This window comes from Ruditapes philippinarum, unplaced genomic scaffold, assembly GCF_026571515.1.
Source record: "Ruditapes philippinarum isolate M1 unplaced genomic scaffold, ASM2657151v2 ctg760_1_1_1_1, whole genome shotgun sequence".
NCBI lineage: Eukaryota > Metazoa > Mollusca > Bivalvia > Venerida > Veneridae > Ruditapes > Ruditapes philippinarum.
In genome coordinates, this window is record NW_026853160.1 from 388676 (window position 1) to 401683 (window position 13008).

General features: G+C 32.0%; 1 protein-coding gene across 1 annotated transcript; it reads right to left on the minus strand.

Moving 5' to 3' along the window:
• Nucleotides 1–537: 537 nt before the first annotated feature.
• LOC132735646 (ribonuclease P protein subunit p30-like) lies at nucleotides 538–12367 on the minus strand. Its single transcript, XM_060722624.1, has 11 exons — nucleotides 12208–12367; nucleotides 9590–9669; nucleotides 9131–9187; nucleotides 8236–8310; nucleotides 7572–7637; nucleotides 6852–6941; nucleotides 5978–6094; nucleotides 5538–5567; nucleotides 4469–4506; nucleotides 4155–4234; nucleotides 538–2275 (listed from the first exon to the last, which is right to left on the minus strand). The coding sequence occupies exons 1-11, from the start codon at nucleotides 12284–12286 to the stop codon at nucleotides 2031–2033; spliced, it is 957 nt and encodes a 318-aa protein (XP_060578607.1). The 5' UTR covers nucleotides 12287–12367; the 3' UTR covers nucleotides 538–2030.
• Nucleotides 12368–13008: the final 641 nt, after the last annotated feature.

Consider the following 13008-nt stretch of genomic DNA (forward strand, 5'->3'; position numbering starts at 1 on the left):
ACAAGTAGAGAAACTGATAGCGAACAGCATGGATCCTGATCAGACTGTGCAGACTGGTCTGAATCCATGCTGGTCGTAAACCCATTATGTTTGTTTTGTCATGACGCGGCTCATTTATTAATCTACTTATCATTCAGTGCCCTGTTGCATACTGACAGAATTTTGTGATTCAGACATTTTTGGGGAAATTATGGCCCTTTTTTTCCCAAACAGAAATACACTGTTCTCAACTGCTTCTCCATTTCTCATGAGATTTTGACTAAACATTCACAAAAGTTTTGTTTTAAATTGTAAAATGCTGACAATATGCATCAGCAACAAGGGCCCATGATGAATTTTCTGTGAAATATATATGCTGAAAACCTGGTTTTGTCGCTTTGCTGAATTTCTTGTTTGTATTGTTTATTAAACATGACTTAAAATGTTTATTTTAAATAATAAACTAGTTTTTATATTTTTCTAATTTTATTAAAATGTGTAAATATTCCTGAAAGTTTGTTTTCATTGGTCTTTCTGACTTTATTAATGCTAAATGATATGCATGTTCTTAATTCTTATTCTGAGCTTCCATGTTACAAGATCATTAATATAACAAGTTATCTATTTCGGCAATTGCATATTTGTCAATGATTTCTTGGGCAAGTCTACTGATCCTTTGTAAAGGATCAGTTATTTGTCAAAAAGTAAACTGGCTAAAGTATTTCCTGAATACAAAGAAAATATTCATGTATCAACTGCATCATAGAAAGAAAAAAGTTTAGCATGTAAACAAATCTTTAATATTTTACTTAAAGAATTCCATTCAGTAACAAATTAAAATGTAAAACAATACATTAATAGCTGATAATATTGATATAAATAATTGAGCCGCGTCACGACAAAACCAACATACAATGTAGTGCGTTTGTGATCAGCATGGATCCAGACCAGCCTGCGCATCCGCACAGTCTTATCAGGATCCATGCTGTTCGCTGTCAGTTTCTCTACTTGTAATAGGGTTGGTAAGCGAACAGCATGGATCAGACTGCGCGGACGCGCAGGCTGGTCTGGATCCATGCTGGTCGCAAACCCATTATGTTGGTTTTGTTGTGACGCAGCTCATATATTTCATTGGCAGGAGATTGAGCTGTCATTGATTCAGTGCAAAGCATATTGATGAAACATCCATATTGGATGAGAAATATCAGCGATACAACAATGTCATCAATAATTACTCCTAATTTCTTGTATACAATTCATTTTCATACCTGTTTACATGATTTCAGTAAAATACATGTTCTGTTCATACAAAAAATTTGTGTCCTGTTTATAAAATAATATCCTTTGCATTATTTTTTCCTAACCATTTTTTATCATCACTGCTATGAAATGTGTCCATTATATATCAACAGCTTAGCGTTAGACATGACCACATGCTGTATATGTTTTGGGTGATTTTTTTATAATTTACAGGCATTTATTTAATTAATCAACATTATCAAGTTTTTCAAATGTGTATCAATTATATATATTGACAGAAAAATATCAACAATACATCGATAATGTCTCTATCAATGACAGCTCTATCAGGAGATAAAAGTTTTCAAGTTAAATTTTATATTGCATCTTACAATAATTATACATTTTAAGTATGCCAGTCTTGCTACATAATAGTTTAAAACAAAATGTGTTTGTAAAACTGAATGCCCCTTTAACATCAACATCAGCAGAATGGAGCCAGTAAACCTTTACTCGGCTGTTTGCAAATTAACAAATTTTTCAATTTTTTTTTTTACTATAATGGCTTTTAACAAGTTATATAAAGGTGTCAACCTTTAATTTAATGCATATGATAACATTAAATTCTTCACAGAAAATACATGCCATTTCCTAGTTTAAAACATTGTAAATTTCCCTGTCTTACTTAAAGTCATCTGCTCTTAAAAGCCACTCCAGCTTGCTTGCTTGTACATTTCCTATGCATAAGATTTTTCAATGTTTACGTATTTAAACTATTCTCAGAATTCAGTATCCCCATTTACACTATTTGATCAAGTTCCAACTAGCTTTATTTTCTTCATAACTGGTTCATTGATATCACTAGATTCCAAATCATTATCATCATCTGAGGAGTCCTTGGCATGTAAATTATTCAAATTTCCATTTGTATCGCTTGCAGTGATGTCTTCACGTTTCACAGTGACGTCACATTTTTCCAATATCCATGACTCTTCCTTCGGCAGATCAGAAGCTTTTTCTACTTTGACTGTTCCTTTACTGTATACTTTTCTTCCTTCTGTAAACAGAGGATATGAGCCGTGTCATGACAAAACCAACATAGTGGGTTTGCGACCAGCATGGATCGAGACCAGCCTGCGCATCAGCGCAGTCTGATCAGGAGCCATGCTGTTCGGTTTCAGTTTCTCTATTTATAATAGGGTTGGTAAGCGAACAGCATGGTTCCTGATCAGACTGCGAAGATGCGCAGGCTGGTCTGGATCCATGCTGGTTGCAAACCCATTATGTTGGTTTTGTCGTAACACAGCTCATATATTTTTTTATTCAACAAGTTCCATAAAATCAGAAATGAACTTTCACAAATTTAATATTCTATTTATCACATATCCAAACTAAGGACTGTTTAAAGTGAAAAAAAGAGTAATTTTTCATTGATGCACCTACAGTAAAACGCTAACATTTAGCGCGTTTTTACACTATGTTTGTATAACGCTTATGACGTCACATCAAAATTATTGCACTTTTTTCGATGATCAAGTGGGAGATTTTCTTCAAAAAAAAAAAGGGTTAAGATTTCCCAATAAACAAAGAAGCCAGTAGTTCTGATATCAAAAAGAGGGAGATTTCTTTAATTTGTGAAAATACTCCTTATTTTTAAGAAAAATCTTTAAAAATATGGCTGTAGAAAGTGGGAGTCTCCCATTAAGTGTTCACATGTATGAGCATACCATATTAAAAACTGAACATTTTACTTACATGGATTGTGAAGAACACTTGTTCAAAGTACACAAAAAAGGTAAATCTTTTCTTTGTAAACTAGAACTCCGCGAGTCGGATGTGTCGCCTTGTGAACAATGTAGTTTAGGGGAAATGGCCAGGACAAAAATTAAATATGAAAAATAACAAAGGGCAATAACTAAAAAAATAATACGTGCAGAGCAGCATTTCTGTACACTGCACTTCTTATCAATAAGATCTATCATTCTATGATGTTTCAAGTCCATAGCTTTCATACTTGAGGAGAAATGACCAGGACAAAAATAAAGTAAGAAAATCAACAAAGGGCAATTACTCAAAAATAAGAAATGCAGAGTATCAGTTCTTATGCACTGCACTTCTTTTTAATGAGATCTATCATCCTATGAAGTTTCAAGTCATAACTTTTATACTTTCGGAGAAATGGCCTGGACAAAAATTAAGTATGAAAATTAACAAAGGGCCATAACTCAAAAATTAAGAAATGCAAAGTACTGATTCTTGTGCACTGCACTTCTTAATAATGAGATCTATCATCCTATGAAGTTTCAAGTCCATAGCTTTTATACTTAAGGAGAAATGGCCCGGACAAAATTAAAAAATGAAAATAAACAAAGGGCAATAACTCAAAAAATAAGAAATGCAGAGTACCAGTTCTTGTGCACTGCACTTCTTTCTTAATGAAACCTATCATCACCTATGAAGTTTCAAGTCCATGGCTTTTATACATTAGGAGAAATGGCCCGGACAAAAATAAAGTATGAAAATTAACAAAGGGCAATAACTCAAAAATTAGGAAGTGCAGAGTACTGGTTCTTGTGCACTGCATTTCTTCTTAATGAGATCTATCATCCTATGAAGTTTCAAGTCTATAGCTTTTTTTAGTTGAAGAGAAATGGCCCGGACAAAATTAAAGTATGAAAATTAACAAAGGGCAATAACTCAAAAAATAAGAACTGCAGAGTACCAATCCTTGTGCACTGCACTTCGGGTTATTGAAAGAAGCATGCATACCAAGTTTGAAGTCAATCAGACTTATAGTGACTGAGTTATGCTCCGGACAAGCTTTAGCGGACGCCGACACAGACGCCGCCGCCGCCGACACCGCCGACAAAAGTAACCCCTATATGTCACCTTTTCAAGGCGACACAAAAAGGACATGTACATTAAAATTTTCTTACCTGAATGGCATACAACTGTTCTGCAGTTCTTCATGACGGCATCTTTGGACTGATTCTCATTTAGGTTCAATAACAAACCTCTACATACAGTTAAGGTAGAAAAGTACAGCTTTACAGGTGAAAGAAGACCTAAGGTAATCTTCCGTGGAGTATTTGAGGTGAATGAAGAGCTAAAGTAATACATCCTGAATAATTTTACATACATAAAGAACTAACATTATTATGAATTATGTTATCAACTAGCCAAAAAAAGTTTTATTAGGTATTTATTTATTAAGATATCACTACTGACTGTCACTAGTTAGAAAGGATACAAGTTAGCCACATCATATGGTCCCCTCATTTCAATGGCCTAGAAAAGAAAGAAACGACAACTAAAACATTAACCATATCACTCTGTATGTTTTTACTGTATGCATTTCATCCATCTGATGATTTATTCCGGAGATCTCTTCAAATGTAATATAATGTTGTTATTACAGGAGTATTTTGAACAGGAAATTGTATATGACTTCAGTACAAACCCTTAAATTCTTTGAATTCTTTATTCATGACACAAGAATATTTTGGAACCATTAAGTAATTGATTGGTTTAATAAATGATTTATCTTCTTGTGTCTTGCATCAATAAGTTTAAAATCTACAGAAGATTAACAGGCTTTTAATGATCTGCCTTACATATGTTAAAGTTACATTAAATAAATATGTAAAAATATTTTGCCGTCAGCCTAAAAATAAAACATTCTACAGTTTCATTAACCTGATTAATAGTTTTGTTTTAAATCTCATCAAATATTGTTCATAAATTAGGATTTTAAACGGGAAACTCCACGGTAACACTAAAGTTTGTATATAAACTTTAACACGCAAATGAAGACTATAATGAGCTTGTGTATGCGCTACGTCACAGTTTTATAGTTGCTATCCGGAACACAGCAAATGTGATATTTTCTTGTGCAAACACACTTTAATTGTTTAAGCTTCACGGTGCACTAAACCTGGTGTTCAGTAAAAGTAATCATCTCGTTAAAAGATTAAATTTGTATCAAAACATCCGTTACAATGTGGAAATATACCCTTAAATTAGGACTAACACTTATAGTCATGTTTGTTGATTTAATACTGATGTACGGATGATCCGAAGGCGGAGTTTCTCATGCAAACAGAAATTGTACTTCCCATTTTGCCACAATTAGGCTACCTATTTTCTTACTAATAAAACTAAAATAAGACCTGGAGTCGATATAAAACCTAATTTATTAATGAAATGTCGCTATTTAGTTTTTTTATGAAATTTATTAAATGTAACTTTAAGCCAAGTTGGCAAGCGATAATTACATGGCACAACTCAATTTGAAAGGTAAAGTATATACATGTACCTACCTTTTCACAGCCGCTGGTCAATATTACATTCTGAAACCAAAAAAAAATAATTAAACCAAAAAAAAAAAAAAAAAAACTTAACAAAACAGAAATTATAAAATTGTGCAAAAATACATGTATAACAAAGCATAATTAAGACAGAATTAATAATCTAACATTCTTAACACTACTGTATACCACTATTAAAATGACTGGCCAAATGACAGTGCTTGTAACATTGAAACTAAAAAAAAAATTAAAGCCTGCATGAAAAAAGTTAGCAAACAAATTAATTTCAAAAACAATTTATCTGAGTAAAACGAATTGAAATAAAAGATAATTTCCACACTCCTGAGTCCTCCACATATACATGTATTACCAAACGAATTTTAAAAACAATGTTATTTAATCGTGTATGGCTACCCTTTTACATTATTATTAAAGATAAAATAAATTTTCACCTTTCCTTCACACCAGAAAATGAGTTTTTGTGCATTTGAGATAAAGTATTGTCTATATGTAGCATCCCTTATCCCTGGACTGTATTGTAACTCAAACTGTATACCTCGTTCTATAGCCTGAAATAGAGTGTGTTAAACATGATTGATTATTTCATCAACAACTCAATATCACTTTCAGGAAATAAGACGACTGTCCCAGATACGAATAATGATATGGCATGAGTGTCACAGTGTGCATATATTTTGATTTTTCTGTGATCAGTACATAGTAATTTTCAGATATTTAATATCAAAAATGAAAATAATAAAATCGTTTCTGGATCATTTTTTCAATTCATTTTTCTTTCAATTTCAAGGAGGAAAATCCATTAAGCTGGTACAATAAATAAATGTAGCAATTTCAAGTTTGCCATTTTGATTAAATCCAGTCTTAGTCATTTATCAAAACAAAATCAACTTTACTCTTAGCCTGCTAAATTTCTAAATGGGACTTCCCTGCTTCTATTTTGAGACTGTCCATTATCAAAGGAAGGTCATTTACAGTTCAAGCAAGGTTATGGGGTGACAATATCTGTGTAACCGCTACTGACAAGCAAGCTAAGCAGAAAAATACACCTTTAACCCATCAAAATATCTAAAATAGGTCATTTTAAATTGTAAAATTGAACAGCCTTCTCCATCAATACATGTAAAGAGCAAGACCAGATTAGGTACTATTTTGTTGGCCACACTCAATTTTATTATCCCTTCAACTAGCAATGATCTGTTCCTAATTAAAAAAACGCACAAGTTCATATTACAAAATTAGGAAACAAGTGTTACATGACAGTAGACTATATACATGTATAATTGCTGTAAAATAAGTTTTACTTACAGGTGATAAGGTAGGCCTTTTAATCCTCATGGCAAACTTCTCTGTTACATCAATGGTGATTATATCTACATTCAAGTCTTTGCAAGCTTGCTGCAATATACAGTGTAGAAAATTATTGGTAACTCTATGTCAAGGTGAAATTGCTGCTAATTAATAAAATATCAAGTCAAATGAATTTATTAACCCTTTGGTTGACTGCAAAATGTATAAACCCATCATCACATTGTACATGAAGGCATACAAGTTTATATGTTTTAAGTTACATCAACACTGTCATGGTCATATAGCAAATTCCGGGCTTTACTAGTGGAAGAAGACCTCAGGTTCGCCTCCATTTGTTAATTCAGGCACTAAGGCCATTCAGAGCAGAAACCATCAACATGCTGTAAGCACGATGGTTTCTTTTCTTACATGTCGGAATTCAAAATGCCTAGCAGGATTCCAACCCACTACAGTGAGGATAAGTGAAAGTCAACAACCTTAAACACTCAGCCACAAACAGCCCACAAAACAACTAATTACAAATGTACTTACAAGACAATTAAATTTGGGATATGAAAAGTCTATGTAACAGGCATTCCCACTTCCATAATGCTTAAATATGCCCCTGTGAGCATTTGTTTACTTTAGTTATTTCAAATTTACATCTTCTAACTACCTACTTAAATCATTAAAATGTCATCTGTATCCGAAATCTTTAATTTAAAGTTTAAAACTTACAGAAAATGTCTTCTCACAGGCCGGTTGCACAGCCACAATGTCATAACACTGCACTTCCTCCGTGCTCTTCAAAAAATAAAAATGGTATTTAAATAATGTCAGAGGTAATGATAACCTGCTTATATTTCAAATGAAGAACCAGCAAACCTACTCAATCAGGATGTATTTTGACCAGACTTTACTGCTTGATGCTAAAGCTTAACATTTTGATATCCTGAATTAACTTTACTTCAATTGTTTGTTTGTTTGTTTGTTTCATTTTTACGCCTTTTTCCAACAGTATTTCAGTCATATAGGCGGGTAGTTTCCTAACCATCGTTCCTGGAGAGTTACACCAGTACTAGACTACCTTCCTCCGCGCTAAACTACCAAAGCATCTCCCGGGGATCGAACCCACGCTAGAGAGTACTTCAATTAAAAAAGGCAAAATATTTTGTTCAACCAATGGCAAATCCATTACATAAACTTAGCACAGCAAGTCTATTACACATGTTTTAGCAGGGTACATTTGTAATTAAAAGATTAATTTAGCAGAGTAATCAACACAAGTGTTACTATACTGATTATGACACACAGGGAGCAGTCGTTTGGAGTGACTTAAAAGTGCTACTTCCTAGTCCACATAAAGGAGTTTTAAATCAATCGGAAAAAACAATTTACTTACTATAAAATGAGCTTGTGAAACATCAGTATGTGCTGTTGATATCCTAGAAAGGACTTTGAATGGTTTCTTTGATCTCTAAATGATAATGAATGAAAAATAAAAGCAAATTAAAACAGAGAAATCATTATTAATTACAAATCACTCAGGCAACAATAGTAAAGCTATACATTCTAAAGGTATGTGACCGCAGCAATAGCAATGCTAAATATTTTAAAGGTATGTGACCGCAACAATAGTAATGCTATATATTCTAAAGGTATGTGACCGCAACAATAGTAATGCTATATATTCTAAAGGTATGTGACCGCAACAATAGTAATGCTATATATTCTAAAGGTATGTGACCGCAACTATAGTAATGCTATATATTCTAAAGGTATGTGACTGCAACAATAGTAATGCTATATATTCTAAAGGTATCTGGCCAATCAGATGCCTAAGATAAAAAAAAATCTTTATTATAAACTCTGAATGATATTTGTTCACTTGTGATTTTGTAATCTTTTTTTATTATTTTGAAGACATTCTAAATTTTTATATAAAATTTAGCATTAATATAGAGGTGTTATACTTTAATTATACTTAACATTAAACCCCAAAAGGAATGTATAAATATACAATCAAATCTGCCTATAAACATGTATATTTTTGAGTTATCAAATAAATATAACTTATAATTCATAAAACTTGATATACTATTTTAAAACGGACTTCTTTAAATACAATTTTACTAAAATTTTGATTTGATTTGATTAAACAATGTTTATAAACTGATTTTGCACTAATAAACATGTTCAAGGGAGATAATTAAACATAAATCTCTGCTTTCATTTGATGGTTTCAGAATTTAGTGAATAATTCTAAGACAACTTAAAATTTAGCATATAATACTTACACCAGTGACTGATCTTATCTCTTCTTCACTTGGCATAACTTCTTTTGGAGATTTCATCTGAAAAAAATGTCAAAATTGACAGTAAATGTCTGATTGCACAAAAGCAACAAGATTAAAAGAGTCTTTTTCTGATGAAATGAGAGTACATCTTATAGGTCTATTTTTGTCAATACTTTACACATAAATAGCTAATGCTGGGCATTGGTGTGTCTTAAATAACCAAGCTCTGCTTTCAGGAATGAAATTTAAAAGCGCTCACAAACATTCTCTCATGTTGCTTAAATAGCTTGCTCAATAGTAAGACAGTATCTTTCAAACCCCCTACTGTATATATTATTTATTACTCATTACATGTATGTGGAAATACTTAAATGTAATGTTTAAGAAGATTTATGATTTACCTAGAGAGCTTTATTCTCATTATTCACCTTTAATTAATGATTCATTCAAATTCCATACCTTTTCACCTGACTTCTTTTTCTTTTTTGGTACCAATAACTCAGAAACATAATTGTTTATTGCCACAACTTCATAACCCACTAAATAATAAAAAAATAAAACAATAATTATTAAAACCTATTGATCATTATCTTACAATTATAGCTCTGGTTTTGTTTTTCTATCTCGCAAACCCAGTCTAGTTGCTAAATGTAGGTATTTTTCTTCCAGCTTACTCAGTATTCAAACATCAACGCTTCACATTTGATCAACATAACAACTCTGATGCTTGGTAAGAGTAGAAAGACAAAAATTTGAATGAGAATATATGTGTTTGTTTAGCAAATTCATACTCCTTTGTTCTGATATATGAATGTACATGTCTATAAATTTAATAGCGAGCTCGACGAGCTGGCCCGAAGGGCCTGCTCGCAAAGCGAGCTTTACGGTAACGCGAGTACCTGCTAAGTGATGGTTTTGAAAACTTTCGTCCAAAGTACTGAATTGGACACATCGCAACCTTTCGAATTTAAAGATAACGATAAAAACTGAGGAATTCTGACTGAAAACGGAAGTGTAGACTGGTCACCCGCGCACGTCTATGGGGACAATAATTGGACAGGGAACCAGAATAACGGAAGCTGTGTATAAAAAATGAAAATCGAAGGCGCCATTTTGTTTGAAATCTGATAAATAAAAACAATTTTTTTGTCGAATTTTGTTGTGAAAAGTATCTAGAATGAAAGAAAATGGTCTAACTAAGAAAATTAATCCGAACACAAATATCTTATATTCAGTCGTTAACGCTGTACAGACGTTTTAAAGTATTGTTACGTGACGTCACAATGTAGCGCCAAACATCACCTTAATGCATTACCTCCACTTTGAAGAATACTCAAATAGACTAGAAACTACTGTCAACCGCATTGAAACTGAGGGCGCGGGTTCAAGCCCAGAAGAGGCAACTTTTTTTTTCTCTTTCTTTTTTTTTCTTTGAACATTATTTGTGTCTCTCAGATCACTCTTGATAAGAAAAAAGTGTTTCATTTTTAATTATAAAATTATTATTGGTATCTTTTGGCTAAGTTGTGCCAAATTTATTATCAAAATATGGTACCTGATATTTTCAAAGTCTAATAAAATAAAAACTAGACGGTAAAAGTGATTTATATTTGACAGCGCATCCAATATACTTTTTAAGAAAATTTATGCAAACTTTGAAAAACAGCCCTGATTTGATAGAGAAATGATCAAACAACTACTTAAAAATGGGTGGGTAGGGTAACATTATATACATATTCAAACATTTTGAGTAGAAACAAAATAATTTTGCTGGGTCATTTGTTAGCTGAATGCTATTAATTGTTTCTAAAATATTTTTCTATAGGAAAACATTATTTACATAATTATTATATAATAGAAAAATTAGAGTTTCTCATTTCTGAAAAAGAGCCCTTCTAATAGCCAAGTTTTACTTTAGAAAAAATCTTTCATAACTCGTAAACCATAACGGTAAACTGTGTTTAAATTTTGCATTCTTGTGTCTTTAAAGGTATATATAACTGACCTATGTTGTCAATTTTATAGTTCCTTATAGTGCTCATTAGGGGGCGTATACCTTAATGTCGCAAAACATTTTTTAAGTTTTACGTTTATTTCACTTTTAACAATCTTTATTTCGCTTGAAAAATTATAGAGTGAAATAAAATAAACAAAGTTTTATCAACGTTTTCAAAACTCGTTATTCATTTAACGACAGGGGCGGAGCCATATTTAACACAGTACGTGTAACGTCACACGCACTCGTCACTGCATTTGAAATAAAAATGAGCGATTATTTCATACTATTTCACGTTAAAAGTACATCGAGCTCGCTTTGAGGCTTTGCCTTTTTCATATTAATTATAGATGGTTTAGTTAATAAATTTATAGATTGTGTGTATTTATACAGTGTGTAATACAGTAAAAATACACAGAGCTATTTCTAAATGGAGAGGAATCTATGACATCAAACACTTAAAAATCTATACCAACAATTAATTACCACGCAAGTTCACATTTTTGTGAGATTTCCCGAGAACATGTTCGTCATCTTGAAATAACAAAGAAATTAAATTGAAAATTTCCATAATTATTATTTTTTTGGTGTGTAAAATGTTAAAATTGGAAGAAACAATATTAAAATGGAAACTTATCAAGACCAATATCTCTGGAGAAAACAACATAAACGTTAGTTTACGTAAAACAAGATGGCAGAAAACGACCATCTTCAAGGACAAATTAATCTTGCGCAAAGGATTTGGGGTCTGGCTGTGAAAATATTCTATTTTTTTAGAGTTTCTTATGTTATCCCTTGGTTTAGAAGTCTCTGTAAGATACGAGTGATTAAAGCACTGACCAACACTTTGTTACTCCGTCTGAGTATAAACAAACATAATTAAGATATTAAAATGAATACTATCTCACGAAAAGTAGGCAGAAACGGCTTGACCTGTGATAATCACATAATATCCAAAATATAATCTATCCGAAATATGTCATGAACAAGAAAAATAAAACAAGTCATCGGTTCATATCAAAGAGACAAAATTATTGTTAACATATCATAACAAAATTCTTTTATCGGAATAGGTTATTACACTGGTGTGCCATTTTCAACTTTTGCAACAAAGCCGGTTTTTCACATAGCGGCAGGTTGAGGTCCATGGGGGCGGCCATATTTGCTGCTGAAAACTATCCGCACGTACTACATCATGTCAAATGCACGATATATGTGCCCGTTTCCTGGTATCGAATTATGCAAAATTAAGAAAATTTATTTGACATCCAAATTTGACAAGATACATCAACATCCCATTTAAACGTGGTTCTTTTCTTAAATGGCTGTATATAGTACATGCATTATATTCTATTTTATTATATAATGATTAAATAAAGTGTTATATAAGTAGCTAAGATTGATAAAACTTATTCTTGATCATGAAATGTGATTTTTTAAAGATATTCGTGTACATGAACTCCATGAATAAAACTATATAAAAATGCATAATTGATCAAGTGGAACGAATGCCCGTAAGATATTTAATTAACATTCAGCACGGGCATTTCGTGCACAATGTGGTAGGCCTAAGTGTTAAATTTCAATTACATGTATCTACTGAAAAGTCAATTAATGAACTGAGCCATTTAGGATTATGCCAGATGCTGATTCATCTAAAAAGATGGTTTATTTACAAAATTTGTATATTTAATTACACACAGTACGTCACCACTTCATTGAAATCAATCATAACAATTATATCCAATGTGAACAAACATGGCCTATATTAGCCAAATACTTAAACAGTATTTATAAGACCCTGCTTTACACTAAAATCACCTTAGAAATATGTAAATAAAACATATTAATGTACAAAAATGATACAACTTAGATTTTATGA